The sequence below is a fragment of the Gracilinanus agilis genome, chromosome 2, assembly GCF_016433145.1.
Source record: "Gracilinanus agilis isolate LMUSP501 chromosome 2, AgileGrace, whole genome shotgun sequence".
Taxonomy (NCBI): domain Eukaryota; kingdom Metazoa; phylum Chordata; class Mammalia; order Didelphimorphia; family Didelphidae; genus Gracilinanus; species Gracilinanus agilis.
The window spans coordinates 211,163,132-211,190,155 of NC_058131.1; the positions used below are offsets into that span (position 1 = coordinate 211,163,132).

Below are 27,024 nucleotides of genomic sequence, written 5' to 3' on the forward strand. Positions count from 1 at the left end.
CTTTAAGATTGTGGGGCACAGCTCTGCATGGGAAGGTACTAAAGTGAGAATGGAATTTGCTTGGACCTGCCATGTCCCGTCCTTGGGAAGTGTGAAACAGAGAGGAAAAAGATATAAGCAGCTTCTGCTATTTTCTGCTGAGTTAACTCATTAAATGTTGGTTTACTATAGAGTACTTAGGGGCTTTCTATAGTATTTGAGGCTATCCTAAAAATCTAGATTATAATGCTTTCAATAATAAAAAGTGTTGATCAGAAGGGAGTCACAGAGAGGGGTCAGATTTTGGGTAAGCCATCCATCCTATGGCCCGATTATTCAGGTCATAAGAATCAATACAGGGCTTTGCCAAATGTATTGATCTTGATGGGACCCTGTTAAAAACCCTGTTTCTCTGAGTGGCTCCCAACAGCTTTGAAGTTCTATAAAATTATTGTGTTGTGACTTCCTTAATTGTATATTGTATATATGTATCTATAAAATATACATATTTTAGCAGAAGTATGAAATTTAACATAATACATATGTATATACAAAATGTACATATTGTATGTATGTACATATAAAATGTACATATTTTAGCAGAAGTATGGAATTTAACCAGTTTTCTCTATAGGAACTCAGTTACATTATGTTACTGTGAAACATTTTAGGATCACGATGCTGTTACTACAGACACTGTACAGAAGTATTTTTAGTGTTTACTTATTGAATTTCTATAACCCTGTTTCTCCAGAAAATTCAGAATGGAAAAGCTTGATTCATTTCAAAATTTATTTTCATTTTTCATGTGGAAAAAAGTAATTTAAAGTACCAATTGACAATGAAAATATTTACATATCAATCAGGTATTTATTAAGTGCCTGAAGTATACTAAGTATTATGCTAAACACTGAGGATACAAGACAAAAACAAAATAGTCCCTGATCTCAGGGAACATTTATTCAAATAAGCATATATATATGTGTATGTATGTATGTTTATGTATATATGCATGTGTGTACAGACACATATAAAGATGCATATAAAGTACAAGGTAATATGCAAGCCCAGGTAAGAGTCTAAGTTTGTTTTTAGACATAATAGAGAACCCTTGAAAGTTATTAAGTAGGGATGATTCTATTGATCAAACCTAGATTTTAAGAAATTTATTTAGTGAATTTGACTATGTGGAAAATGGGTTAACCATGGGTAGAGACTTGAGGCAGAGAGACAAGGTAAGAAGCAATTGAAGTAATCTAGTTAAGAGATGATAAGCACCTGAACTGAGGTCGTAACCATGTGGGTAGGGAGAAGAGGATACAGCTATGAAATGTTTTAGAGTTAAAGATTTTGCAATGGATTGGATAAATTGGATGCATGAGAGCTAAGGAATCAGATAGATCCTTGAAGTTGCATATGTGGGAGGCAAAAAGGATAATGGTGTCCTTGGCAGAAAATGAGGACAATTAAGGGTTGAGATAATGAATTCTATATTAGACATGTTGAGTTTGTGGCATCTATAGGACATTAGCTTGAAATGTCCAATAGGCAATTGGTGGTACAAGGTTTGAGCTCAGGAGAGGGAGATTAGGGTTGAATAACTAGCTCTGGTAATCATCTGTATAGAGTTGATAATTGAACCCATTGGATCTAATGAGATAAGCAAATTATGTAATTAATATTTGTTTTAATAACTACAGCTACAATCTAAACCTCTTCTTTTCTCTACTTGTTCAGATATTAGACATTCATAAGTGTTAAAAGAATTCCTACTGCCTGCCAAACTAAGATGAGTTTTCTCCTCTCTTTGTTCACACACCTCTTCTTTCCTCAACAATACCAGTAAATCAGTGGTTCTCAAATAATGTGCCACAAGTTTCACTAGGCAATCTGTGGCATTTTGGATTTTGTTTTATTGTACATAAAAGAAAAGCTATGAATATTATTGTTTAACATAAATTTTACTAATCTATAAAATACATAAATATTATATTCACTTGGGAAACAAAATTTGACTATTATGTTCATTTACATTTACTACCCTCAAAATATATCAGGCTTAGAAGTCAAAAAGAATTCAAAAGAAAACTCTGATCTTATTAAAGAGGCACTGAGCATGCACACCTCTTCAAACTGTGTTGTCTCTAGCTTAAAATTTTAGTGTTCCATCATTCTTCATAACAGAGATAAACCCTCCTTGAGAAGAAGTTTGATCATCATAGCAGTAGATAAATAATGCCTGTTTAATATGCCAGAATGTCAAAAGTTTGGATCCTATTATGGAAATTTTTTATTTTGTCCTGAATATATTTTAAATTAACTACACTGAGTAATATTGCAAGTATATCAATTGTATTTCTTGTATCTTAAGTTTCCATTTAGATCATTGTGGTGCCTTACCATGGTTTCTTCAGAAGACAAGTTTCAAAGGAAGAACATTTATGACTCATGCAACAAAAGCTATTTACAGATGGCTTCTTTCTGATTATGTCAAAGTTAGGTGAGTTGCTACAAAACTTTATGAAGATGACTTCTTTCATATAATGCCAGAGTTTATTCAAGTTTCCTTGTTATATTCACAATATTGGTTCCCATACTGGCTATGTTACCCACCTGCATATAGCTTGTACAAGACCAAGAGTATAAGTTGTAATCAGAGTAAGTCCATAAGTAAATCAGGTCAGTGTTTACTGAAACACTGTTCTTTTTAAGGACCCCTTCCCTGAGGGCAGCTAGGTAGCACAGTAGATAGAGAGCCTGATTCACATCTGGCCTGAAGACACTTTCTAGCTGTGTGGCCTTGGGCAAGTCACTTAACCCTGATGACCTACCCCTTGCTGGTCTTTTGTCTTAGAATACATACTAAGACCGAAGGTAGGTAAGAGGATTTATTTGTTTTTGAGGACACCTTGCCTAGAAGTGAGAAGGGAATCAAACACTGAAAATTCCAAAAATTACATAGTGCAGAAAATATTGGGCTTGGAGTGAGGAAAATCTTGAGTTCAAATCTCACCTCTGACTTGACCCAACTCTGCACAAGTCATTTAACATTTCTGAACTTCAGGTTCCTCATAAAAATAATAGAGGTTAAAATACCTGTAATACCTTCCTGTCAGGGTTGTTATGTGAGTTACATGAGATATGCATGTAAAAAACTTCTTACAAATTTTGAAGATATAAATGTCAGGAATTGTTCATTATAATTGAAGTGTACATTATTCCTCAGAAGAATTTTATCTTTACCAGAAAGACTACAAATTGTTACTAGTAGCCTCAGTTATTAAAGAAAAATTAAAAGTTTAGAATTTTTATGACTTAACTCCAGGGTCGTTCTGACTTATAATTTGTTTTAATATGTGTGTATGTGCATGTTTTTATTTGCATGCACAGAAACAAAACAGCACACTACAGTGGATTGAGGGCTGGCTATTGTGTCAAGGAGATCTGAGGTCTATTCTAACCTTTGATTTGCACTAGCAAGTCATTTAGCCTCTCAGTTCCTGAGGTAACTCTCTGAGACTATAAAATGCAGATAAATTGCTAATAATATATATTGACAAGAAGATAGTTGCTTCTTCATCCCCCACTGAAATCATAGTTATGAACCAACACACATACACATACTCTTTATTTTTTTATTTTAGGTAAACATCTTTTCCCCTAACATTAGGTTATTCTTAAAAGTATGTTCACATAATTATCAGAAATAGTACATTCTGAAAGGATATATTCTTTGAAATATTGACTTTTTTGTTCATTTATTTGTTTTAGAGAACTTTATCTTTCCCCCCACAACATATACTAGTCTATAGAAAAGCATGGGTTATACTCAAATAAGCATATGCATAATTTTCAGGCAAAATTAATTTTGAAAATTTGAAGTTTTAACAATGAAAAAAAAACATTTCTTTAGTTTTTGCTCTTATTCACTTGCTATGTTTATTCTCCAGATAACATCTAATCGTCTATTCTGATTATACTCAATATTGCTTTAAATTCATAAGAATAATTTTTTAAAATAATCTGATGAACCATACAACATACTTCATGAAATTATGCAATTTAAATTTTAAAATAGAATATTATAAAATCCTAGTAAGATTATATCCAGAGTGTTATAGAAATTGTAAGAGGGAGATTTTAGGTATTTTATAGATACATATTTAAAGTGTGGCCGCCAGGAATCAATAATTCAGAATGATTCCATAATTAAAATAGACCCAAGTCAGGATCGGGTTTAAGGTAGTTTATTTACAATTAGTAAGGTAGAAAGTAGGGAAATAAAGAAGAGGGAGAGGCTAGTCCAGGCCTGCAGAGACCCGGATGGAGAGAGAGGGTTAAAAGGCTAATTAAACTAGGCTACAAGCCACAAGACCTTAGCAATCAGAGAGGCAAGAGCCTACTTAAGGTAGAGTTTGGAAAACATCAAGGTAGGAGAAAGGAAGTCAGCCTAACTTACCCACGTGACCATTCAGAGTGGAAGCAGTCTGAGGTCTCAGCTGAGATGCTTTAGCACCAAGTTCAAAGCGGGAACTGCCCCAACAGGAAGTAACCAACATACTTAAAGAGATAGTGTCTTTCGTCACTTACTGTGGGTCCACCTCTAATTCAAGTGGACAAATGGCAGCCTCTGCACTGATTTGGACTGCCTGTTCTTGATTTGTTACTTATTGTCACCTGTGGGTAACTCATCTCCCCTCCCCACTAAGGGAGGTGGGGATGATATCATCTCTGGTAAGTAGAGTTTTGACTATGAATGGGCCAGAGCTAATTCCATTTACACAAAATCCATGGTGTAATATAAAAGCACTTTGAAATCAGAAGAGATCTGGCAATCATTATGCTGTCATTCCTATCAGTTTTGAACATTGAAAAACGGCCTTGTTTCTCAGATAATAATTACTAAGGTAAGTGCCTTGAGTAATGGTAGCTCATGCCAATATAATACTTTATGGTTACTGATTATAGGATCTCATTTGACCTCTTAGAAGAATCATGTGATAAAATCTAATTTGAATAATATAGTACCTACTTCACCAGGACTCTAAAAATCAAATGAGATAGTATATTAAATAAAAGTTTGTGGCCTTTGGTATTCTGTGGCCATAAGCCATTTTTTTTCTCTTCTCACTTCCTCTAGCCCCTCCCCCATTCATTGAGAAGGTAAGAATCTGATACTTTTCATACCTAAGAGGTCATCCAAAACATTTCCACTTTAGCCATGTTCCAAAACAAACAAAAAACAAGGGAAAATATCTGTAGTCTGAATCCATCTGAAGGTGGATTTTATATCATGAGTCCTTTAGAGTTGTGGTGGATGGTCAGAATTGCTGCATCTTTCGTAACTGATTATTGTTACAGTATTATTGTTAGTCTATAGATTGTCCTCTGGTTCTGTTCACTTTGCATCAGTTCATGTTGATCTTCCTAACTTTTTCTGAAAACATCCCCTTCGTCATTTCTTAGAGCACAATAGTATTCCATCACATTCACGTGACATAACTTGTTTAGCCTTTCTCTATTTGATGCCAGTCTCTTCAGTTCCCATTCTTGCCACCACAAAAAAGAGCAGCTGTATATATTTTTGCACATATAGATAGGCTCTCTTTCCTTTTTGTTGATCTCTTTGGAGTATATAACAAAACTGCTGGATCAAAGGGTATGTGTAGTTTTATAGCCCTTTGTGCACAATTCCAAATTGTTCTCCAAAATAGTTGAAACAGTTCATAACTCCACCAACAGTGAGTTAGTAAACCTAATTTCCCACATCCTCTCCAGCATTTATCATTTTCTTTTCTTAGCCAATCTGATGGGTGTGGGATGCTACCTCAAGAGTTAGTGATTTTAGTTTTTTATTATTAGTGATCAGAGCATTCTTTTATTTGACTGTTGATAGTTTTCATTTCTTCCTCTGAAAACTGCCTCTTCATGTCATTTGATGATTATCATTTGGGCAGTGGCTCCTTTTTTTGTGTGTATTTAGCTCTGTTCTCTATATTTTAGAAATGAGACCTTTGTTGGAGAAATTTGCTATAAAAATGTTTTTTCTCATTTTCCTGCTTTTCTAATTTTTGGCTACATTGGGATTTTTTATGCAAAAACTTTCAAATTTAAAAAATTTTCAAATACTAATAATTTTGATTATTCCTTTTACCTCCAGGGAACTTCTGTCCTATTTCCATCCTATTGATCCATAGATCTGATAGGCTAGTTCTTCCACATTTCCTCAATTAACTTATGATGTCACCCTTTATGTACCCATGTTTGTGTATCCATTTTTATCCTGTCTTAGCATACATGTGTGAGATGTTGCCCTCTGCATAGTTTCTGCCATACTGCCATCTAGTTTTCTCAGCATTCTTGCCCCAATACCTGGGATCTTTGGGTTTATTAAACTGTAGGCTACTGTGCTCATTTGTTTCTATTGTATACCAAATCTAGTCCACTGATCAGCCACCACCTCTAATCTATTTTCATAGGCTTCTAGATCTAGACCTGGAAGGAACCTCCAGACTATCTGGAGCTTGGGGAGGGGGCGTAATTTGGCTTGTCCAGGACCATGCAAATAGAAAGCTTCAGAGTGGTGATTTGAAACAAAGTCCTCTGAATCTGGAGCCAAATGTTTTGTTTTGTTTTGTTTTGTTACTTTGTGGGGGTGGGTGAGGAGCAGAGAGTTATTTTTTAACCCTTGCTTTCTGTCTCAGTAACAAGCCAGAAGTGCAAGGGGCTGACCAGATTTGAATCCAGGTTCTCCCAACTTCAGTCCTGGAGCTTTATCCACCATGCCACCTAGTTGCTCTTGTTGTTTTTTGGTTTTTTTCTTCCCATTTTGCCACATGCTGTACTCACCAATTTTCAGAAATCCATAATTTCATACATATGGGCCTTCCCTCCCTCTGTCAATACATTTTTCAATTGATCCATGCCTTAGGAAATTGTTTTATGAGTTTCTTAGGCCAAAACATTTTTATTACCTGTTGTAATAAGTCTCCAAATTTGGGCAAGTTGGTTCTTTTAATATTCACAGACCATATTTTAATTTACTTTAGGAGACATTAAACACCTACCCCATGTGAGGCTTTGTACTTGATGCTGGTGACAAAAAGAAAACAGTGAAAGACCAAACTCAGGATGCTTATATTTTGCTGATACTTGAAAATTTATGCTTGAGGAAATCTGTCTTGCTTTCCATGATGATATTTTTGGAAAGGCACCTCCCACATGAGGATGAGGCAGTGGAATAAAATTTTAGCATAAGTATTCCAAGTATTCATGGCATAATCTACTTCCTTATATTTTCTATAAATAAATGAATAGCTTATAAATATGTCATTAAAGAACAGTTTTCTATGGTTTCTTTAAAATAAATCAGGAAAAAAATGTTTAATTTTGTTCTTCATGTTCTATTTTAAAATTTTAGTAATATATCAGCAGATGATATGCTGTACACTGAGACAGATTTAGAAGAGAGCATGGACAAAATTGAAACTATCAACTTTCATGAAGTAAAGGAAGTTGCAGGAATCAAATTTTGGTGTTACCATGCGGGCCATGTTCTGGGAGCAGCCATGTTTATGATTGAGATTGCTGGTGTAAAGGTACTGTGTGTTTCTTTTTCTTTTTTTGGTAAACCCATACCTTCCATCTTAGAATCAATACTGTGTAAGGTTCCAAAGCAGAAGAGTGGGAACACTAGACAATGAGGTTATGTGACTTGCCCAGGGTCACACATCTAGAAAGTTCTGAAGATTTTTTTTCCTATTATACGTAAGTTTTAATTGCCCATCTATCATTTGCTAATATGTTAAGTGAAAATACCATGAGGTTTCTCACTTCTTCTATACTTGTTTGTATATATAAACCAGTGTTGATCTGCCTGTTTTTATTTGAACATTTTCTTTAATTCATTTGCTACTTTGATCCAATTTGGTACACCAGTTCTTGTAATGAATTTTTGTACTTCAGAACAGTAAAATAAAATTTCAAAGGTTAAAAAATAAGCTGAGATAAATTTGGCAACCATGTCACCTGACTGCTCCAGAGGCAAGAAAAAAGGGAGAAAAGATATAGGCTGACAAGATTATTTATTGTATTTACATCTGTCTCTAATGAGATTGGCTAGAAAAAATGTAGGATAAATACTGAAAATTCTAGTTACAGCATAGCCTATTAATTTCAATGTCAGCCATACTTTTTCCTATCAAATCTAGCTTATATAAAATCTACGGCAGCTTATAGCTTAATTTTTAAAATATATTTTTATTTTTTTGCTTATGAATACTGTTATATTGAATCTCTGGGAGCTTGAATTTCATTCAATGATTGACAGATAAGTCAGTTGGTTAGAATGTTCCCAGAGAGGCATGCGAGAAGCAGGAGGGGCAGTTGAGAACCCTGAGAGAGATTCTGGGGTCTTTTACCTGTGCTGAGGCTAGAGATCGGTGGTCTTGGAGTGAGAGAGTGCAAACACCACTCTGCAAGCTCTTCCTGTCCTTCATATACCATTATCAACCTGTACTTGACCATCACCTCGATGTCTACTGCCCCTAGATATTAGGAGATCTACAGAAGGAAGAAGCTGAAGATTTCCCAGCAGTTTACCTACTCTGGTTTAGCCCTGGCCAGGCAGAACCAGAGGGAAGCTAACATTGTTTCTTCATTTGCCTGCAGTTAGGGTTTCAATAGTAACAATTAAAGTAGGGTCTCCTGTTACCCAATCCTTTACCTTTATCCTTCTTACCATAAATATATATATGTATAAAGTTTAAAGTACCTTCTTAAATCAGTTTCAAAGCTTGTTTTGGGAAGGGAGACAACACAGTCAGAATATCAATGTTATCCTAGCTGAAGAGCCCAATTTAATAATATCAATTAACCCCAGGTGGGTCCTGAAGGGATAAACCACTTTGACCTGAAGGATCCTGCCTGGGCAACTGTTATAAGGAGAAGTGTCATCTTATCCTCTCTGTACATCATTTCTACTGCCTTAAATAGATACAAGTGACCTCCTTTAAATATAACAATACACATATACACAGTGATGCCTAGATTTTACTGCCTTAATTGTAAAATGCCTTTCCAAAATCCTAATTCCTTTTCCAACTAAATGTTGTGTCTTTTATAGCTTTTATATACTGGTGATTTCTCAAGACAAGAAGATAGGCACTTGATGGCAGCTGAAATTCCTAATATTAAACCTGATATTCTTATCATTGTAAGTATTAATGGTTTCTTGATTTTTAATACTTTTAATATCTTTTGTTTTTTCATCCCCTTAAATCCTCTATATCCTTCTCCTTGCCTCTTACAGAAATATCCATTATAATAAAGAATTTTTGTCTCGTGTTTATTAAGCTAATATAAAAGGTAGTGTGAATTATGGAAAAACTGAATTATTTGGTTTGGTTTTTTCCTAGATGTAGGAAAAATATTCAGCTCTCTTGAGTAAACCTGGGTTTTTGAGCTGAAAAACTTAAGGTTTTGACATAGGCTAGCCATAGCAACCCAACTTCTTCCTTAGACCTTTAAAGTAGTGGCTCAGAGGAAGACTTATCTTAGGAAAGGGTAAAGAACTTAAATGGAACAAATAATATGTTTTCCATCACTTTCTTCCCAAGATTTTAATTAAAGTAAAATTATTTTAAAGTGAATATTTAATAGCAACCCTGTAGAGAAAAAGAAATTATAAAGTGAAACTTGAGGGTCTTGAATAGAAAAGACAAAAGATTCTTTGTTTTTTCTCTTAGCATTTAACACATGCCACCTCATATTTTTATTTATCTTTTTGTATACATATGTCTCCCCAACTGATTTACAAGTTTTTGAGGGCAGAGAAGGCATTATGCCCTTCTTTGTATGCCAGGCTTAATGTAGGAAATAAAATTAATATAGAGTGATAAAATTAAAAATATCATGGTTTATTGAAAGCCATTAGAAAAATGAAGCCACCTGCCTGTTAAGAGTTAGTTTAAAATACACGGGCCCTGTTACTTCTTCCTCCCATCCTGACTGCTCCAAATCACCAAAAAGAGAGAGGAAGTACCAATCCCATTCTCAGTCTTTATACTCCTGTTTACATAATTATACTTCCTGCCCACCTGATTATACAAGAGGAATCATGGGAAATATAGTTTGAAAGAGATCTAAATGTCCACAGGAAGTTTAGATCAGGGACCTCAAAATTAGTTCAAGGACCCCCAAATTTCCAATATCACATTCCCCTTGATGATCTTTGGGTGCCTAGTCAACCCAAGTGATCACTTTACATCAGTGATTCCCAAAGTGGGTGCTACCTCCCCCTGGTGGATGCTGCAGCGATGGGGGGGGGAAGGGGGACAGTGATGGCCACAGGTACATTTATCTTTCCTATTAATTGCTATTAAAATTTTTTAAAAATTAATTTCCAGGGGGCTAAGTAATATTTTTTTCTGGAAGGGGGCGGTAAGCCAAAAAAGTTTGGGAACCACTGCTTTACCTAATCATCTTGTACCCACAAAGGTCTTCTAACTACAATAGTTAGAGATAAGAGGGAAATGGAAGAGAGAGAACGCAAAACCAATGTTTTGCTAGGCACATTGACAAAAAATTTCCAGTATCACACTCCCTGATACAATGTGCTGCTGCATAGTAAGGGCTTACTCAGTAATGCCTGTAAAGTCCTCCTAGCCTCTTAATCTAGTACCTCATTATGTCATGGAGGTTAGCATGGACTCTCAAAGGCAAGGTAAGTGAACTATAAGCCATGGCAGGTCCTACCAAACTGGAAAATCTTTTAATATGACCATTTAACCTCCAGTTTGTTATTTCAAAACTTAAGATAGCTAAGTTTTAAAAAATTAATGCTTAATTGACAACAGTCATCATTCACATAGTAGGAGAGAATGCCCATGACAGTGAAATCACAGATCTTTTTGAAACATATACTTGCTAATTATAAAACTCAAGGGCAGGGAGATACAATAATAGGCTGGTTAAATGTTTCAAAAACCTTTTTAAGCACTAGTTGCCTTTTCCCTCTAATGTAATGTTTGTCTCCTGGTATTCTTATTTGGCTTCTAATAGCTGACTCCCTCCTCCATTATTCTAGGAATCATGGCATTCTTCTCAATTTTCATTTACTTGTCAATGATTATACTGACAAACAATAAGCACTGAGATTAGTAAAGAAGTTCCTGGTTACATGGCAAATAGATGACCTCAATTTTAGGAATTTTTTCAGAAAATCTGTCTCAGCTATTTTTATCATTTCTTCTTGACAGTTATGTGTCCCAGTGGGCAAGAGCATCAAAAAGTTGGATTCTGGATTCAGACTTTTAATTCTGAGTTCAAATTCAGCCTCAGACACTTAGCTATGTGACCCTGGGAAAGTCACTTAACCACCATCTCCCTTAGTTACCTCAGCTCTAAAATGGGGATAATAGGAACACCTATATCCCAGAGTTGTTGTGAAGATCAAATGTGTCTTAAATGTATACAAACAAATTATATGATAGTAGAGGGACAGATAATTTTATTTGACCTTCATTCTTTTTTCTTTATTTTCTCTTTTAAAGACAGTTGAGATTTGGAGGTGGGAAGACCTGGGTTCACATATGACCTCAGATATTTCCTTAAATAGGTGAACCTGGGCATATCACTTAACCCCATTTACCTACCCTCTGCCCTTTTGTCTTAATAGTTGTTACTAAGAAAGAAAAGGTTTTTAAAAAGGCATTTGAGGTTTAAGGATTTCTGTGTCATTGTTCTGATAATTTGTGAATTACATTATTTAGGAGTCTACATATGGGACTCACATTCATGAAAAACGTGAAGAGCGAGAGGCAAGATTCTGTAACACTGTTCATGATATTGTAAATAGAGGTGGCAGAGGTCTTATTCCTGTCTTTGCTCTGGGACGAGCTCAAGAACTTCTTCTAATTTTAGGTATGTTTCCCCCCCACCCCGATGTAACAATCATACACTATAAAAGGTATTTATTAAAAATATCATTGAATAAATATGTTGAGGATATACTTATACTGTCCTCAGTTTATTCTCATATGCTGCCTATGAAAACAAGAATCACAACTTGCAGCCTTATGCTGTTTTACAGTTTATTCAAAGTCTATTAACATGTATTATCTCTCATACTACCATAGGTATCATTCTCTTCACTTTAACACTTGGTAAATTTTTTTAAATAATATTTTCTTTTTTCTCCTATTACATATAAAAACAATTTTTTAAACATTTTTTCTTTAAGTTTTGAGTTTCAAAATTTCTACCTTCTTCTGACTCTTCTTCATTCCTCACCTGCCCTAAGACAATAAGCAATCCTATGTATATTTTACATGTGTAACCATGTAAAACATTTTTCCATATTTGTCATTTTGTGGAAGAGGTCTCAATGAAAAAAGAAGAAAGAAAATGTCAGTCTGCATTCAGACTCCATCTGTTCTTTTTCAGAGGACAGTTGGCATTTTTCTTCATGGGTCTGGGATTGTCTTAGATCACTGCATTGCTGAAAATAGCTAGGTCATTCATGGTTGTTCATCAAAAAAATAATACTTTAGCTGTGTATAGTGTTCTGGTTCTGCTCACTTTACTCTGTATCATGATGTTCATGTAAGTCTTTCTAGAATTTTCTGAAATAATCTTGCTTGTCATTTCTTATAGCACAATGGCATTCCATAACTATCATATAACACAAGGTATTCGGCCACTCCCCAGTTGATGGACAAACCTTCAATTTCCAGTTCTTTGGTTTCATCACTAGCCCTGGTTCTCAATCCACTGAGCCACCTAGCTGCTCTCCTTTTCCCTTATCTGAATCTCTTTGAGATACAGAACTACTAGTGGTATTGCTGGGTCAAGTGGTATGCACAATTTAATAGCCCTTTGGGCATTGTTCCAGATTGCTCTCCAAAAAGGTTACATCAGTTCACCGTTCCACCAACAGTGTATTTAATGCCCCAGTTTTTCCTCTGCCCTCAGTGTTGTTTTAATTTGCATTTCTCTGATTAATAGTGATTTGGAGTTGCATTTGGTTTGGGGGGGGGTGGGAGTTTGTGTGTAAGTATTGTTTGCATTTACATTTTTTGTAGTTACTCTATATATTGTTTTCTTGGTTCTGCTTACTTCAGTCTGCATCAGTTCTTATTCTTTCCATTCTTTGTATTCATCATGCGTTATTTCTTAAATGTGTATATTCTTTTGCTATCTCAGAAAACACCGTGTTTCTGGTTTCTCAGCTATTTCATTCATTTGTCTCTTCCATTAACATATAAAACTCAAAAAGCTTTATTGTAATTTTATGTCATTGTTGTGTTGCTCTATATTTTCTTGTAGCTTAGATGATGTTTCCTTTATGTATTAGGAACATAAGCTTATTCTTGATATGGGTTTCTTTATGATTCCTTTCAACATAATGGTTTTCAATAACTTTTGAGTTTTTAATTCCAGATTTTCTTATTATGTATTATAATAGCTTTTAAAAAAAATAACCAGCATTGTAAATAATATAGCTTATCTCAAATAATATAGCTTATTTATCTCAAGTATTTGAAAATTTTAAGGGGGCGTCTGGGTAGCTCAATGGATTGAGAGCTAGGCCTGGAGATGGGAGATCCTAGATTCAAATCTGACCTCAGACACTTCCCAGCTGTGTGTCCCTGGGCAAGTCACTTGACCCCCATTGCCTAGCCCTTACCACTCTTCTGCCTTGGAGCCAATATTGACTCCAAGACTTGGAAGGTAAGGGTTTAAAAAAAAAAATTTAAAACCTTTCTTGTTTACCCATAATGTTAAAGGGCATTGATATGACCAACATACAATATAAAGTATCCATATTAATTTCAACCTCTTTCCTTTATTAAAACTGTATAAGAACTTTTGGTAAGTAATAGTTTAGAATTAAAAATTTTTTTTCTTTTTAGCTTCTGCCCTCTAGTGGAAAAACTAATGAATGGCTGGATATGTAACAAGAAAAAGAAAAGCAAAGATGTAATCATTGCAGAGTTGAAATTTTATTTATGTTTTTGAGTAGGCATTTTTATGTCTGTGTAATAGGTATTGAATAGTATTTTCAGATTTATAATCAGAATCAAATTTGTTGATTCTTTGCTATGCGAGATTATAAATAAGACATGAGAAGTCTTAAACTATCTGAAGTATTTGGTGCTATAACTGGTTTTCTCTGAGTGCCTAATTAAGAAATTCAGTTCAGTATTTAAATGAATAACTCTTCCTGCTAGATTTTTAGAAGGTTCATTTTCTAGATTTTGATTTTTTTGTGTTCTTGTACCCAAAATTACAAACTAGAATATAAATTCAACACATAAACCAAGTCATTTGGCAGAAAAGTTCTGCTGTAATTGAAAGTCAGCAGTGTAAAGGAGAGGCATAGTGGCTGACCCTAGAGTCAAAAATCAGAGTTCAAATCCTGCCTCTGGTTTATCATAGTTCTATGGTCATAGTCAGGTTCCTTACCCTCTGAGTGCCCCCAGGAAGCCCAGTAAGAGTATAAAATGCAAAGAAATGAACAGAAGCAGATATTTAGATGGGAAAGAATTCTCCATACTGGGGGGGAGGTCAAGTAATTATCAGGGAGAGCTAGATGGCTCAGCTAGATGGTCCTGGGTTCTAATATGACCTCATATACTTCTTAGCTGTGTGACCCTGGACACTTAACCCCCATTTGCCTAACCCTTACCACTCTTCTGCCTTGGAATCAATACATAGTATTGAATCTAAGACAGAAGATAAGGATTTCCCCATAAAAGTAATTATCAGTTATCATTTACCCTAGTTAACAATTTTTAGAGAATATTCAATTTAACAGTAAGTATGACCTTCTCTTAGATGTTGGGGGGCTGGGACTCCCTCTACCAATGCATGTCAGTACCACCTCTACAACTTGGAATCTTTGGACACTGCCTAGGTTAGTAAAAATGTCAGCTAAGTTACCTAGGATCCCACAGTTCCCTACATTAGAATCACTTAACAATGTAGTTTTTGTTTTAAATATATTCAAATTTTAAGTCACTTGCTGGCCAGTGTTTATTGTCTAAAGATGTGTGTGGAATAGTCTTTATCCTGTTTATTTTTGTGCTATGGTTAAATAATTTTATCCTGCTGTAAGTATTTTTTAGGACTAAATTTAAGTTGTGGGGTTTTGTGTGCTTTATTCATGTGTGCTTTTAACCTTGATTTTAAATTTTGATATCTTTATTTTACTAGAGTTGGGATGTTTACCTTGTAAAATCTCCTTTTAGATGAATATTGGCAGAATCACCCAGAACTCCATGACATTCCAATATACTATGCATCATCTTTGGCTAAGAAGTGTATGGCAGTGTACCAGACCTACGTAAATGCCATGAATGACAAAATCCGCAAACAAATCAATATCAACAATCCCTTTGTCTTCAAACACATTAGTAATCTTAAGGTTAGTACATCTGGAAAAAAGGAATACTTTTAGGGCATAAAAATCATTTCCATTTCACTTTTCCTTTTGTCATTACTATTTGGAATGTATTCATAGGTCAGTTTTTTATTAAATTCTTCCTGAAGTTCATCTTAACTAGCATAATTTTTTAGGTGATATGATAATGGTATTTATAGCTAAAAGGACATTAAAATTCATCTAGTACAATGCTATCTTACAGATAAGACAACTGAAGTCCCAAAAGGCTAACTGACTTGCCTAAGCTCAAACAGAGAGGTAGTAACAGTCATGATTTGAATATGTCTTCTGACTTCACACTGATGTGATACTAAACATCTGTGTTCCAGATATTATGCTAGATATTTAGAGATGTAAAATATTTTTAAAAGGATGGTCCTTAACCTAAGTGAGTTTACAATCTAATGGGAAAAGACAATATTCAAAAGAAAGTTAAAAAGCCCCAGTACTGGGGACTATGAGATAATGACAGGGTGATGGTAAAATCAGAACCAAACAGAGCTGCTGGTAATGAAGAGATAACTAGGATTTCAAACCCTTTATGAAGGGAAGCCAGGTAAGAAGTTTTCACTCAGCTACCCAGTTAGTAAAATTTTTAACAGAGAAAGGCAGAAGCAATTGAGATGTGAGTAGGAAAGCTGACTCAGTCCTCCTGGGGATTGAGTTTATCCTGGTTGGGCATGATGAAAATGTGAAGCCAAACAGAGCAACTGGTGGCAAATGAAGGGAATCTTTCACCTATGCCACACTTTTAAGAATCTAGAATAAATTCTAATTTTTATTTACTTAAAAAAAACTTAAATGAATATCTACAGAGAATCATTTTTAATAATAAGACAGTTTGAAATAGTCTTGATTTGAATAATATCACAGTTGTTTTGATTATTCAAGGAAGAAATCTACCATTATAACATTATTGTTTAACTCGGTGGTTCCCAAACTTTTTTGGCCTACCATCCCCTTTCCAGAAAAAAATATTACTTAGCCCCCTGGAAATTAACTTTTTTTAAAAATTTTAATAGCAATTAATAGGAAAGATAAATGCACCTGTGGCCATCACTGCCTCCCTGGATTGCTGCCGCACCCATCAGGGGGCAGTAGTGCCCACTTTGGGAATCACTGGTTTAACTCTTCATTGGGGGCAGGAGAATTAACAATTTTAAGTGTAATTCTAGATACTGTTTTTGCAATAGTCAGGCCAGTGATTATTATTTTCCTATTATCTTTGTTACTTCTTTATTTCCTTGTTATAATTTCCAAAATTTCCTTTCTACCCAGGAATGACCAAAGATTAACCTATTCATCATTGTAACATTGTTATTATCGACCCATAGAAGTAAACTGATATAAATTTTATTGGGCAGACATTTTAACCTGAGGTCTACAAATGCAAAAGGGGTTTGTGGAAAAGTTTCAGAGAATCTATTTTCAGAGAAACTAGAATGGGGGTGAGGGGGGTAAATATTTTTATTAACCTCTTAACAATATTAACTTTTGTAACATTGCCATAATTTTATTTCACATATTTAAAAAACATTTCTGAGGACTCCATAGGCTTCGCTGATTATCAAAGGAGTCCATCATGCAAAAAAGGAGGGAATGTTAAAACCCACTGCTTCTAAATTGTTCAGGTTTGTTGTTATTTTACTGGCAGTCAAGGTAATTAAGTACCTTTTTGTGGTGATTCATTTCACACAGCTTCTATTTGTTAGGAACTCACCTCTCTTTTATCAAACCCTAGTGATCAGCATACATTTTATATATCTCTTTTCTCTCAGAGTATGGATCATTTTGATGACATTGGCCCAAGTGTTGTGATGGCTTCACCAGGAATGATGCAGAGTGGCTTATCCAGGGAATTATTTGAAAGCTGGTGTACTGATAAAAGAAATGGTGTGATTATAGCTGGATACTGTGTCGAGGGAACACTTGCCAAGGTCTGTTATCATACTTGAGTTTTGTATTATTTTTAATCATGCATATGCATATTTGTAATATACCTGTAACTTTTCACATTAGATTAAATTAAGCCCTTTGCCATCTCAGTTCATTTAGTTGCTTTTCTAATGTAGAATACTTACCTAATATGCAAATTTTCTTCTCTGTGAAGGTAATCAGCCATGCATTGTAGGGACAGTTATGAAAAATGGGTTTCATCATTCTTGTCATGACTGGAAGCATTTTTTTTCTACTGTTAACCCCAACTAAAAGATATTTAGTTCATATATATGGAAATTTTTCCTAAATTTCTAACTTTGCCAACAGCGTATTAGAATATCAAAAGAATTTTAAAATATTTTAAATTTGTAAAATGTGTTTAAAATTATTTTCTAAGATAGAAATCTTTTCCGTTCAGAAGTATCATCATAAATGATGATTAGTTTCCTATTTACACTAAAAACAAAAACAGCTTCTTTTATAAAATAATGCATCTAAAGTTATTTAAGTGGCTTTAGTTCTGGGTTCCAGAAATTGAGGATTGACAAGTATAAAAAGAAAAAAGTAATTTGTTTTCCTTTTCCTTGGTGTAGGCACAACCACTGGGGGGAGGGTTAAATGTGTAAAACTAAATGTAAATGAATTGGTTATGAGTTTTAAACTGATTTAGATACTCAGCTTACTGTGCTTGCAAACTATCTTCAGTTTATATCAGTGAAATGAAGCTCATAAGTGAACTTCCCTTCAGGGCCAGGTGCAAGGATGCTAAAGAGACTCTTGTTATAGAAAAATAAACTATTTATTGAGAACATAAGGATAAAAAGGATTTCTACCTCTAAAAGATTCTAACTCCACCCAAATAAAACTCCCTGATTCCACAAGGAACCACTTCTTCTGTGTCCACAGGCTATACTGATCCTTTCTGATCTGACTAATCCAAATTTTTACTATTCTAAATAAACTAACACTATTATCCTTATAATTTTTAACTTTGCCTCCAAGTTATAAAAATAACAATGGTTAGCTGGCTGAGTCTCAGTAACAACCAGGTTGGGACTCTGAGCCTTAACAGACTCGGAATGCAAACCAAAGACCATGGTTTTATTTGGTCTTCTCAGAGTTAAAACAGTCTATAAAACAGTAATAGATAGTCAGTAGTGTTTCCTAAGTTGGAAAAAGAAAACACTAAGCTCCTTCAGGTTTTTTCCTCCTTTCCTTCTACCTCAGATAGAGAGAGAAAGAGAAAAGAAGTCACCTCCTCCAAGCCCCCAAAGATAGTCTCTGTGAGTGACTCTGCCAACTGCCAGAGACCAACTGCCACAGAAAAAAACGAACTGACACTGTCTTAGCTCTGTTTGAAACTCCAATTCTTTCCTAAGCCAGCTTCTCGACTTCTTATCTGTAAACTAATATTACAAGACTTATTTTCTAATATCATCTTAATAATTTATGCTCTTTGAGCATATGGAGAGAGAAACAAAAATCTCTCCCATATGCTTGCTATTCTATGAAATTCTAAAATTATACCTAACATTATTATACGCTTATCTTGTCCTATACTTATTGCTACACCTATCTATGCTAACCTGCACTAGGGATATAAATCAAAGAAAAGAAAATTTCAATGAAAACATGCTTGCACAAATGCAAGTGCAAAACATACAGTTACAGAATTTCAAGATACAAAATACAAACTTTTGAAAAACTTTTGAAACAAAATACAGTTACAAAAAAATGGCAAAATTTGTCATTAGCATAATTTCACTCTATCTTTTTCTCCCATTCCCACCTACCTGTACCCCTCCCCCCTGTATCTCCAGTGCCATCAGATTGCTTTACTCTCCCAAATGTGTCCTTACCTAAGCCTGCTGTAGCCGCCAAACAAATCTATATTTCAGAATTTACCTGATTTACTCCATTAAAGTTCCCATTCCATAAGCATGATGATGTTAGCTAAAAGAAAAGGAAATTGAATTAATTCCTATCTTTGCACATATGGCTCATAATCTTTTACCATTTGCATTTTGAATTACTTATTACATATACTTATGAATTATACAAATTACTTTATTTGGTAAGAATTCAGGCAGTATTGGGGAAGTCACTATAGCCATAGTACAGAATCTGTCCAGACCTTCCCTAAGGCATAATTGCTTTTCATGCTTTATCTCTTCCTCTACTTTGGAACTTTTAATATTTAATTAGCTACAGTGACAGCAGTAGTGAAGACCCCAAGAGTAGAATAGAAACTAAGTTTGCCAAATACTGTCCTATCTAAGAAAAATGACTTCAGCATTTGTGCAGTTAATGGTAGTATAATAATACTGTGTTTAAAAAAATTTTTAATGTTGGCAAAGAATTTTATGAATAGGGAAATAATGTTATACTATATTTTCCAAAAATAACTTTGAACATCTATGTCTTTTGTCTTCTTTTGGGCCAATAGCATATCATGTCTGAACCTGAAGAGATCACTACCATGTCTGGACAGAAGCTTCCCCTGAAGATGTCTGTAGATTACATTTCTTTCTCAGCTCATACAGATTACCAGCAAACCAGTGAATTTATTCGAGCTTTAAAGCCTCCACATGTGGTTAGTGACTATTTCACTTGTGCCAGTTTTTTTTTTTAATTTCATCAGTCAGTAGCATTATAACCCTGTAGAATGATCTGATATGCAAAGGCAAATTTAGGATGAAATAAAAATAATTTACAGAATATTTTAAGACCACTAACATTTTAGATACATGCAAAATAGTATATTAAAAAAGTCTAAGATTTAGGTACATGCAAAACAGTATAAGTTCTCACTTAGCATATTTAGCACTATCTAAAAATAGAAGTGCACAAGTCGGTCGATCAACAAGTATTTATTGAACACCAATACTGTGCTGCTCTCTATAATAGGCACTCGGGACACAAAGAAAATAAAAGGCAAAATGATTCACTGCTCCTAAGGTTTTTATATTCTCTTTAGAGAGTTAGTTTTGTACATATTCTAAATTCATAAAGAATAAAAACAAAATAAATACTACATAGTGAAATACAAAGTATTGGTGGGGAAGGAAATGAAGTTTGAAGTGTTCAGAAGAAGTTCAGACCTTTTTTCAGGTAGAATTGGAAGGAATGTGTTATAGATAGAAGAGATAGCTGTCCAAAAACATGGAGATAGGATTTGAATGCCCTGTTTGAGGAACAGATAAAAGCATAGTTGGCCTATGTTGTAAAGTGAGCAGTAATATATATAGCGAGGAATAAAAGATAGGTTGGGAACAAGTTTTAAAGGATGTTAAAAGTTAAAAGCTAAACCAGAGAATTTATATTTTATTAAAGAAGTTACTGCAGCTTATTGAGTAAGCAAATGAAATGGGCAGATCATACTGGAAAAATCATAAATGGCAATTTGTGAATGGTGGGTTAGAGTTGCAAAGAGATTTGAGACAGGAAGCCCTTTGCCACAATCTATGCAGAAAGGACTGTAGGTCTGAACTAAGGTGTTGACTATGAGTAAAGTAAAAGGGTTGGATTCCCAGGTGTTGTGGAGATAGAAATGGTAAGATTTGGCATTCGATGGAGTATGTGGCATGATGGAGCATGAAAAGTCAACACTAAAGCTGTAGTTAAAAACTAGGAGTTTGGAATAATGTTGATGCCTTCAATAGAAATGGGTGCCCTCAACAAAAATGGGAAATTAGAATGGGAAGCAACAAATTCAGTTTTGAAAATGTATGATTTGAGTTATGTTATCTCTAGCATATCCAATTTAAAATATCCACTAGGCATTTAATATATGGGTTGCTGGGTGGTGCAATGAGTAGAGCACTAGACTTAAGTGGCTACTTCATTCTGTGTCTAGGTACTAGATGATTGGAGTACAAATATAAAAATGAGAGTCTGCTTCTCAGGGAGCTTTTAAACTGTTACTGATATCTCAGTATCTTCTCTTTCAGATATCTCAAGTGTAGATTGAGCCATTTTTTGGACATAGCCCTGACTGAAACTTATTTTCTTTGAATATAGTATAGTCCCTCAGCACCTTGAAAATTGTGTGTCAGCTCCAGCATGAATCTTCTTTGTGATTACTTACTGGTTCAGCTGCCTTTTCTATCTTTGTTTTCCATAAGGACATGTATATTTCTACTGGTAATAAAAGAAAAAATGAAATAGTTCCTCACCTCAGAGACATGAGGGACTGGAAGACAAAGAAAGTCTTCATGTTAGAAATGTCACTTGAGCAAAGTTTCAAAAAATGAGATTCTCAGGAATAGAAATGAGAGAGGAAAACATTTCAGGCAGGATGAACGGCAAAGAGATAAGAGATAACAATGCTGTCTGACAGCTATAGATACCATCATGGATAGAGCACTGGACCTGGCATCAGGAATATCTGAGTTCAAATTAAGCCTTAGATATTTACTACTAGCAATGTGACCCTGGGCAAATCACTTAATCCTGTTTGCCTCGGTTTCCTCATGTGGAGAATGAGCTAGAGAAGGAAATGGCAAACTATAGCAGTATTTTTGCCAAGAAAATCCAAATGGAGTCACGAAAAGTCGGTAATAGCTAGAATGACTGAAGAACAACAGCCCCTCCAAACCTGTGGCTTTTTACCCAGGACAGCTAGGTGGACTGATAAAAAGTGCTCAGGCTGGAGTCAAGAAGATTGATCTTTCTGAGTTCAAATCTGGTTTCAGATACTTGTGACTCTGAGCAAGTCACTTAACCCCGTTGGCCTCAGTTCCTATATCTGTCAATGAGCTGGAGAAGGAAATGGCAAAGCACTCCATTATCTCTACCAGGAAAACTCCAAGTGGACAAAGAGTTAGACTTGACTAACAATGACTCAACAATGGCAGAAAGTCAGCTTTGTCTGAACAATAGAGTGTGGGAAGGCAGATAATCTGGAATACGGTTCTAAAGATTATTCGGTCCTTGGTTGTGAAGAACTTTAAAAGCCAAACAAAGGAACTTCTATTGCAGTGATTCCCAAAGTGGGCGCCACTGCCCCCTGGTGGGTGCTGCAACGATCCACAGGTGGGGGTGGGTGGGATGTGATGGCCACAGGTGCATTTGGGGGCAGTGTGACAGGGGGCACTAAGTAATATTTTTTCTGGAAAGGGGGCGGTAGACCAAAAAAGTGTGGGAAGCACTGTTCTATTGGATACCAACTTCCCCATTAGAAAAAATGAATTGGAGGTTATTGCAGTAGTCCAGAGAGAAGTGAAGAGTGTTGAACTAGGGTAATGTTTGTGGACAGAGAGAGAAGGGGACAGATGGGAGAATTGCCATAGAGAGGAAAATGCCAAGATTTGGCCCCTGATTGAATGTGTCAGGGAGGGAGTGAAGCATTGAGGATAATGCCATGATGGCAGGCCTGGGTGCTTGTCACAGAAAAAAAGAAAGTTTGGGAATGAGTAGGACTAGAAGAAGGACTGAAGGAATACATACTGAGTATGTTGTTCCTGCAATAAGCATCACAGTGTAGTGGTTAAAGCACTAGATCTGGCTTCAAAAAGGCTTCAGTTTAAATCATGTTTCAGAAACTAACAGAGTGACCCTAGAAAAACCACTTAGTCCCTTTCTGTGCTTTAGATTTTTCATCTGTAAAAGGAGATTGAGGGGCAGATAGATAGTTCTGTGGATTGAGAGCCAGGCCTAGAGACAGGAGGTCCTGGGTTTAAATTTTGCCTAAGACACTTCCTAGCTATGTGACCCTGAGCAAGTCACTTAACCCCCACTGCTTCACCCTTTCTTAAAACCAATATATAACAATGATTCTATGAGAGGAAGTAAGGGTTATTATTAAACTTTTTTTAATTTTTAAAGGAGATTGAGCTTAGTAGTTTCTAAGGTTCCTTCCAGATCTAAATCTAAATTTAATGTACTAAGAAACTTTATAGAGTTTCTATAAACCCAACTTTAAAAAACTTTCACAGAAGCGGGAAAAAAAAGCATACAAATAAATGGAGAAATATTCAATACCCATGGCTAATCCATACCTATATAGTAAAAATATGCTGAGACTGCCGTCAGATAGTACATAGGTTTTAACTGCCAGTCACATTGTTAAGATGCTTTGTAGGACAAAACAGAAATAATAAGACTTCATGTATGTGGGAGGCCAATAAGAGAAACAGTCTCTCAAATAGATATTTTTATCTGGACCCCATTGAAAGCTACTCTGCTAGTCAGAGCCAGACAGGTTGGGCTATCTAAGATAAAAATCCCAGACTTCTCTTTTTTACCCTTTTTATGATCCACACCTTTTCTTACTGGAAAAACATTACAGTCTTATTGGAAAGCTGTAGGTTCCTAGCAAACCCCAGTAGTCAAGAGGTTAACATTCTCTCCTTTGCTCAGAAATACAACTGTTTTTGTTTCAAAAGTAGTTCAGGCAGCCAAGGCCAAATCTAGACAAAACCTCCTCCAGTGGGAGCTATTTGCCCCTGAGAAAGTATTCCCAGACTTAGTTTATTGATAATGGGCCAGCCAGAATTCAGCCTTGGCCTTGTTCTATTCTGAAGCCAATGAGATTTTTTTGTGTTTTGATATGATATAATCTGTATTTCTGCACAACTGCGAAGTTCCTTTGTGTTTGTGTGAATTGGGCTTGGTATACATTATAAAAATAAAATCCTAAGCTCATTGCAAGAGATGTAGAAGCATCTATGAGCTAACAGAAAGATTATCTCCTGTGTCCCTTTACTTTCTTATCAACTAAGCCATCCTTATCAGGTTATCAGGAGATGAAGAAATAGCTTTCAAAACATGTAGAAGAACAGATGGTTACAAATGTCTAGGAAAATAATGGAGAAAGGTAGGAATGCAATGGTTTTGGTATAACCAGTAATAAATTTATAAGTATCAAGCTGGTCCTGGATAAATAGGAAAGTTTATTAGTATAATAGGTAGGTAAGATTCAGAAGGAAAATATAAGAATTTCATCTTTGATAATTCCAAAACACATTAAAATAATAGGCAAGGACTGCTCAACAGGAATTGCAGGGGAAAATAGCAAACAAGCAAAAAAAGTACTTCTAAACCAGTGTATTATGCCATGTGCTACAGTTTATTAAAAATGTAGAAGCTACATGTATAAAAAGTCCTACTATTAAAAAGTAAAAGGACAGTTTAGATGGGTGAATTCCTACCCTGCGATGGCATAGGGAAAATATACAAGACCAAATAAGCTACTTCTATGTAAAACTAAATTACAAGGAAGAATAAGTTTGAAAGACTTAAGAATTCTAATCAGTGCAATCAATGATCAATCATGATTGTAGAGGACCATATGATGAAGCATACTACCTCCCAAATGATAAGCAAATCAAGACACCTTTTTCTAACATCACCAATGTGAGAATTTTTTTTTGTTTGACTGCATGTTTATTATAAGGAATTTGTTCCCCCATTTCACATACCACCCTCACCCTCTACTTTGGGGTAGGAAGGAGAAGGAAATATAGAAATAAAGTAGTAAAAAGAAAAACAAAGAACATTGGAAGGTCTTTTTGAAAATTGAACATAAGAAACCATCCCCTTCATCATTTCTTATAACACAGTAGTATTCTATCACATTATATATTATGTAACATGTTTGTCCATTCTTCATTTGATAGGCACCCTCTCAGTATCTAATTCTTTGCCACCACAAAAAGAAGTGCTTTTTGTAAATCCATTTTTAGAGATTGTTTTGCTTGGGACCTTTCCCTCTCTTAATCTACCCTTCTAATTCTTCTTTCTGTCTTTATACCATTATGCTACAAGGATGATGAAGGGAATAGTTTCAGAGAAATCTGAGAAGATTTAAATGATCTGAAGCCAAATAAAGTAAGCAGACAGAATGATTTATACAATAACATTATCATATAGATAACTTTGAAAGATTTAAGAACTCTGACCAGTTCAGTGACTGAGCACTTAGTGATACTCTCAAGCACAGATTAAATAAATTTTTTTTGCACATCATGCATACAGAAATTTGTTTTACTTAACTATACATGGTTATAACTGGGATTTTGTTTTTCTTACTCAGTGATGGGAATGGTAAAGGAGGTAGAAGGAGAAAAGATGGATTTTCATTGTCTTAAAAAAATGACAGTTTAAATGGACATTATTCAAATACTAGTTGAATAAGTGAATATTCTAAAACATGCAATATTTTTTCCGTCTAGATATTAGTGCATGGAGAACAGAATGAAATGGCAAGATTGAAAGCAGCCTTGATAAGAGAATATGAAGACAACGATGAAGTTCACATAGAAGTTCACAACCCTCGGAATACTGAAGCAGTGACATTAAACTTCCGAGGAGAAAAACTAGCCAAGGTATGAGGTTAGCATTCATTCTTAATGAAAATTGAAGATTTTCTTCTTGAGGTTATATGTTTCCTCAGAGAAGAAGCCAATTTTTAATCCACTAGAGATGATTTTATGGCATCTTTGTAAGATAAGCAAAACAGAATATAACCATTCAGCATTTTTTAAGTACCTACAATGGGTTAGATTCAGTGATAGGCACTAAAAGAGATACAAAGACAAAAATACTGGTCCTTAATGACATTAAAAATATCTGATGTTAGAATTGAATATGCTCTCTCTGTATGGCCTTAGGCAAGTTACTTAACCCCTCTGTGCCTCTGTTTCCTCATCTATAAAATGAAGACATTTTGATTAGAAATCGTTTGGTGCTGATTAGCCATTCTTATTTATACAGATTCCTGTTCTCATTCCACACTTGTGGCAATTAATGGCTCTTAAGCCATTCCTACAATGTTTAATTCAGTCACTATTTAACTCAGATTATTGCATTATTCCTTTTAAATGATTGTTAGCTAACTCTTCACAAGCCATAACCACTTCTTCCATTTCTGAAAATACAATAATAAAGGCTTTATATGTATGGGTATATTCAGTACTGCTTAAAACCAAGTACTATGTTAGCAAACTTTAATAATTGCTTTCTTTTTCTTATTTTTTGAGGTTAAGGGATAGGATATACTAATGAATTTTGAAATTTAAAACAATATTGATTTCTTATGGGTATTTTTGTGAATGTGGAGTAATTTATGAAGGATTATACATTTGAGATTATAATTTTTAATGAGGTAATATAGTGCTTTGAAGATTAAAAAGTGAAATATTCACAAGTGTAAAAGGGAATTCTTAATCCCTTTTCTAATTTAAAAGGAGTCCTGGAGGTCCTCTTACCATAGAGATGTGTAGGGATTAACTAGCCCACAGTGACAGGAAGTAGGAACCAGGGAGCCCCCCTGCCAAGCAAGGGTCAGTTGGTTGGGACCGGCAGTTGCTGTCAGTTGCTGACAGTTAGGGCTGGCAGTTGCAGGGAAGTTGGCTGCTGGGCATGAGTTGGTCATTGGGGGTTAGTGATTAGTTAGGGATTGAGAGAGATATATATTTTTTTATTTATATATATAATGGCAGTTATTAGCGGCATTATAGGTAGCCATAAGCATTTTTAAGTAGTAAACTAAATTGTTAACTGTTAGAAGACGCTAGAAGTTTTCTTTTCTCTGACTTAAAGGGATAATATTAATTTACAACTCTACTATATTCTCATTAAAACTTAAATTATTAAAAGCTGTTCTCTCTTTTTTGTCAAAATCCCTATTTTAACCCTTACACAAGCCATGACATTAAGGA

General features: G+C 35.0%; 1 protein-coding gene across 1 annotated transcript in view; it reads left to right on the plus strand.

Moving 5' to 3' along the window:
- Positions 1 to 27,024, plus strand: part of CPSF3 (cleavage and polyadenylation specific factor 3) — a 65,604-nt gene that overhangs the window by 16,130 nt on the left and 22,450 nt on the right. The window contains exons 4-11 of the mRNA XM_044663628.1: positions 2,351 to 2,479; positions 7,400 to 7,577; positions 9,104 to 9,193; positions 11,751 to 11,901; positions 15,231 to 15,406; positions 17,203 to 17,361; positions 19,809 to 19,955; positions 25,537 to 25,689. Of these exons, the coding sequence (XP_044519563.1) occupies positions 2,351 to 2,479; positions 7,400 to 7,577; positions 9,104 to 9,193; positions 11,751 to 11,901; positions 15,231 to 15,406; positions 17,203 to 17,361; positions 19,809 to 19,955; positions 25,537 to 25,689 (1,183 nt within the window). The remainder of the gene's footprint in view (positions 1 to 2,350; positions 2,480 to 7,399; positions 7,578 to 9,103; positions 9,194 to 11,750; positions 11,902 to 15,230; positions 15,407 to 17,202; positions 17,362 to 19,808; positions 19,956 to 25,536; positions 25,690 to 27,024) is intronic.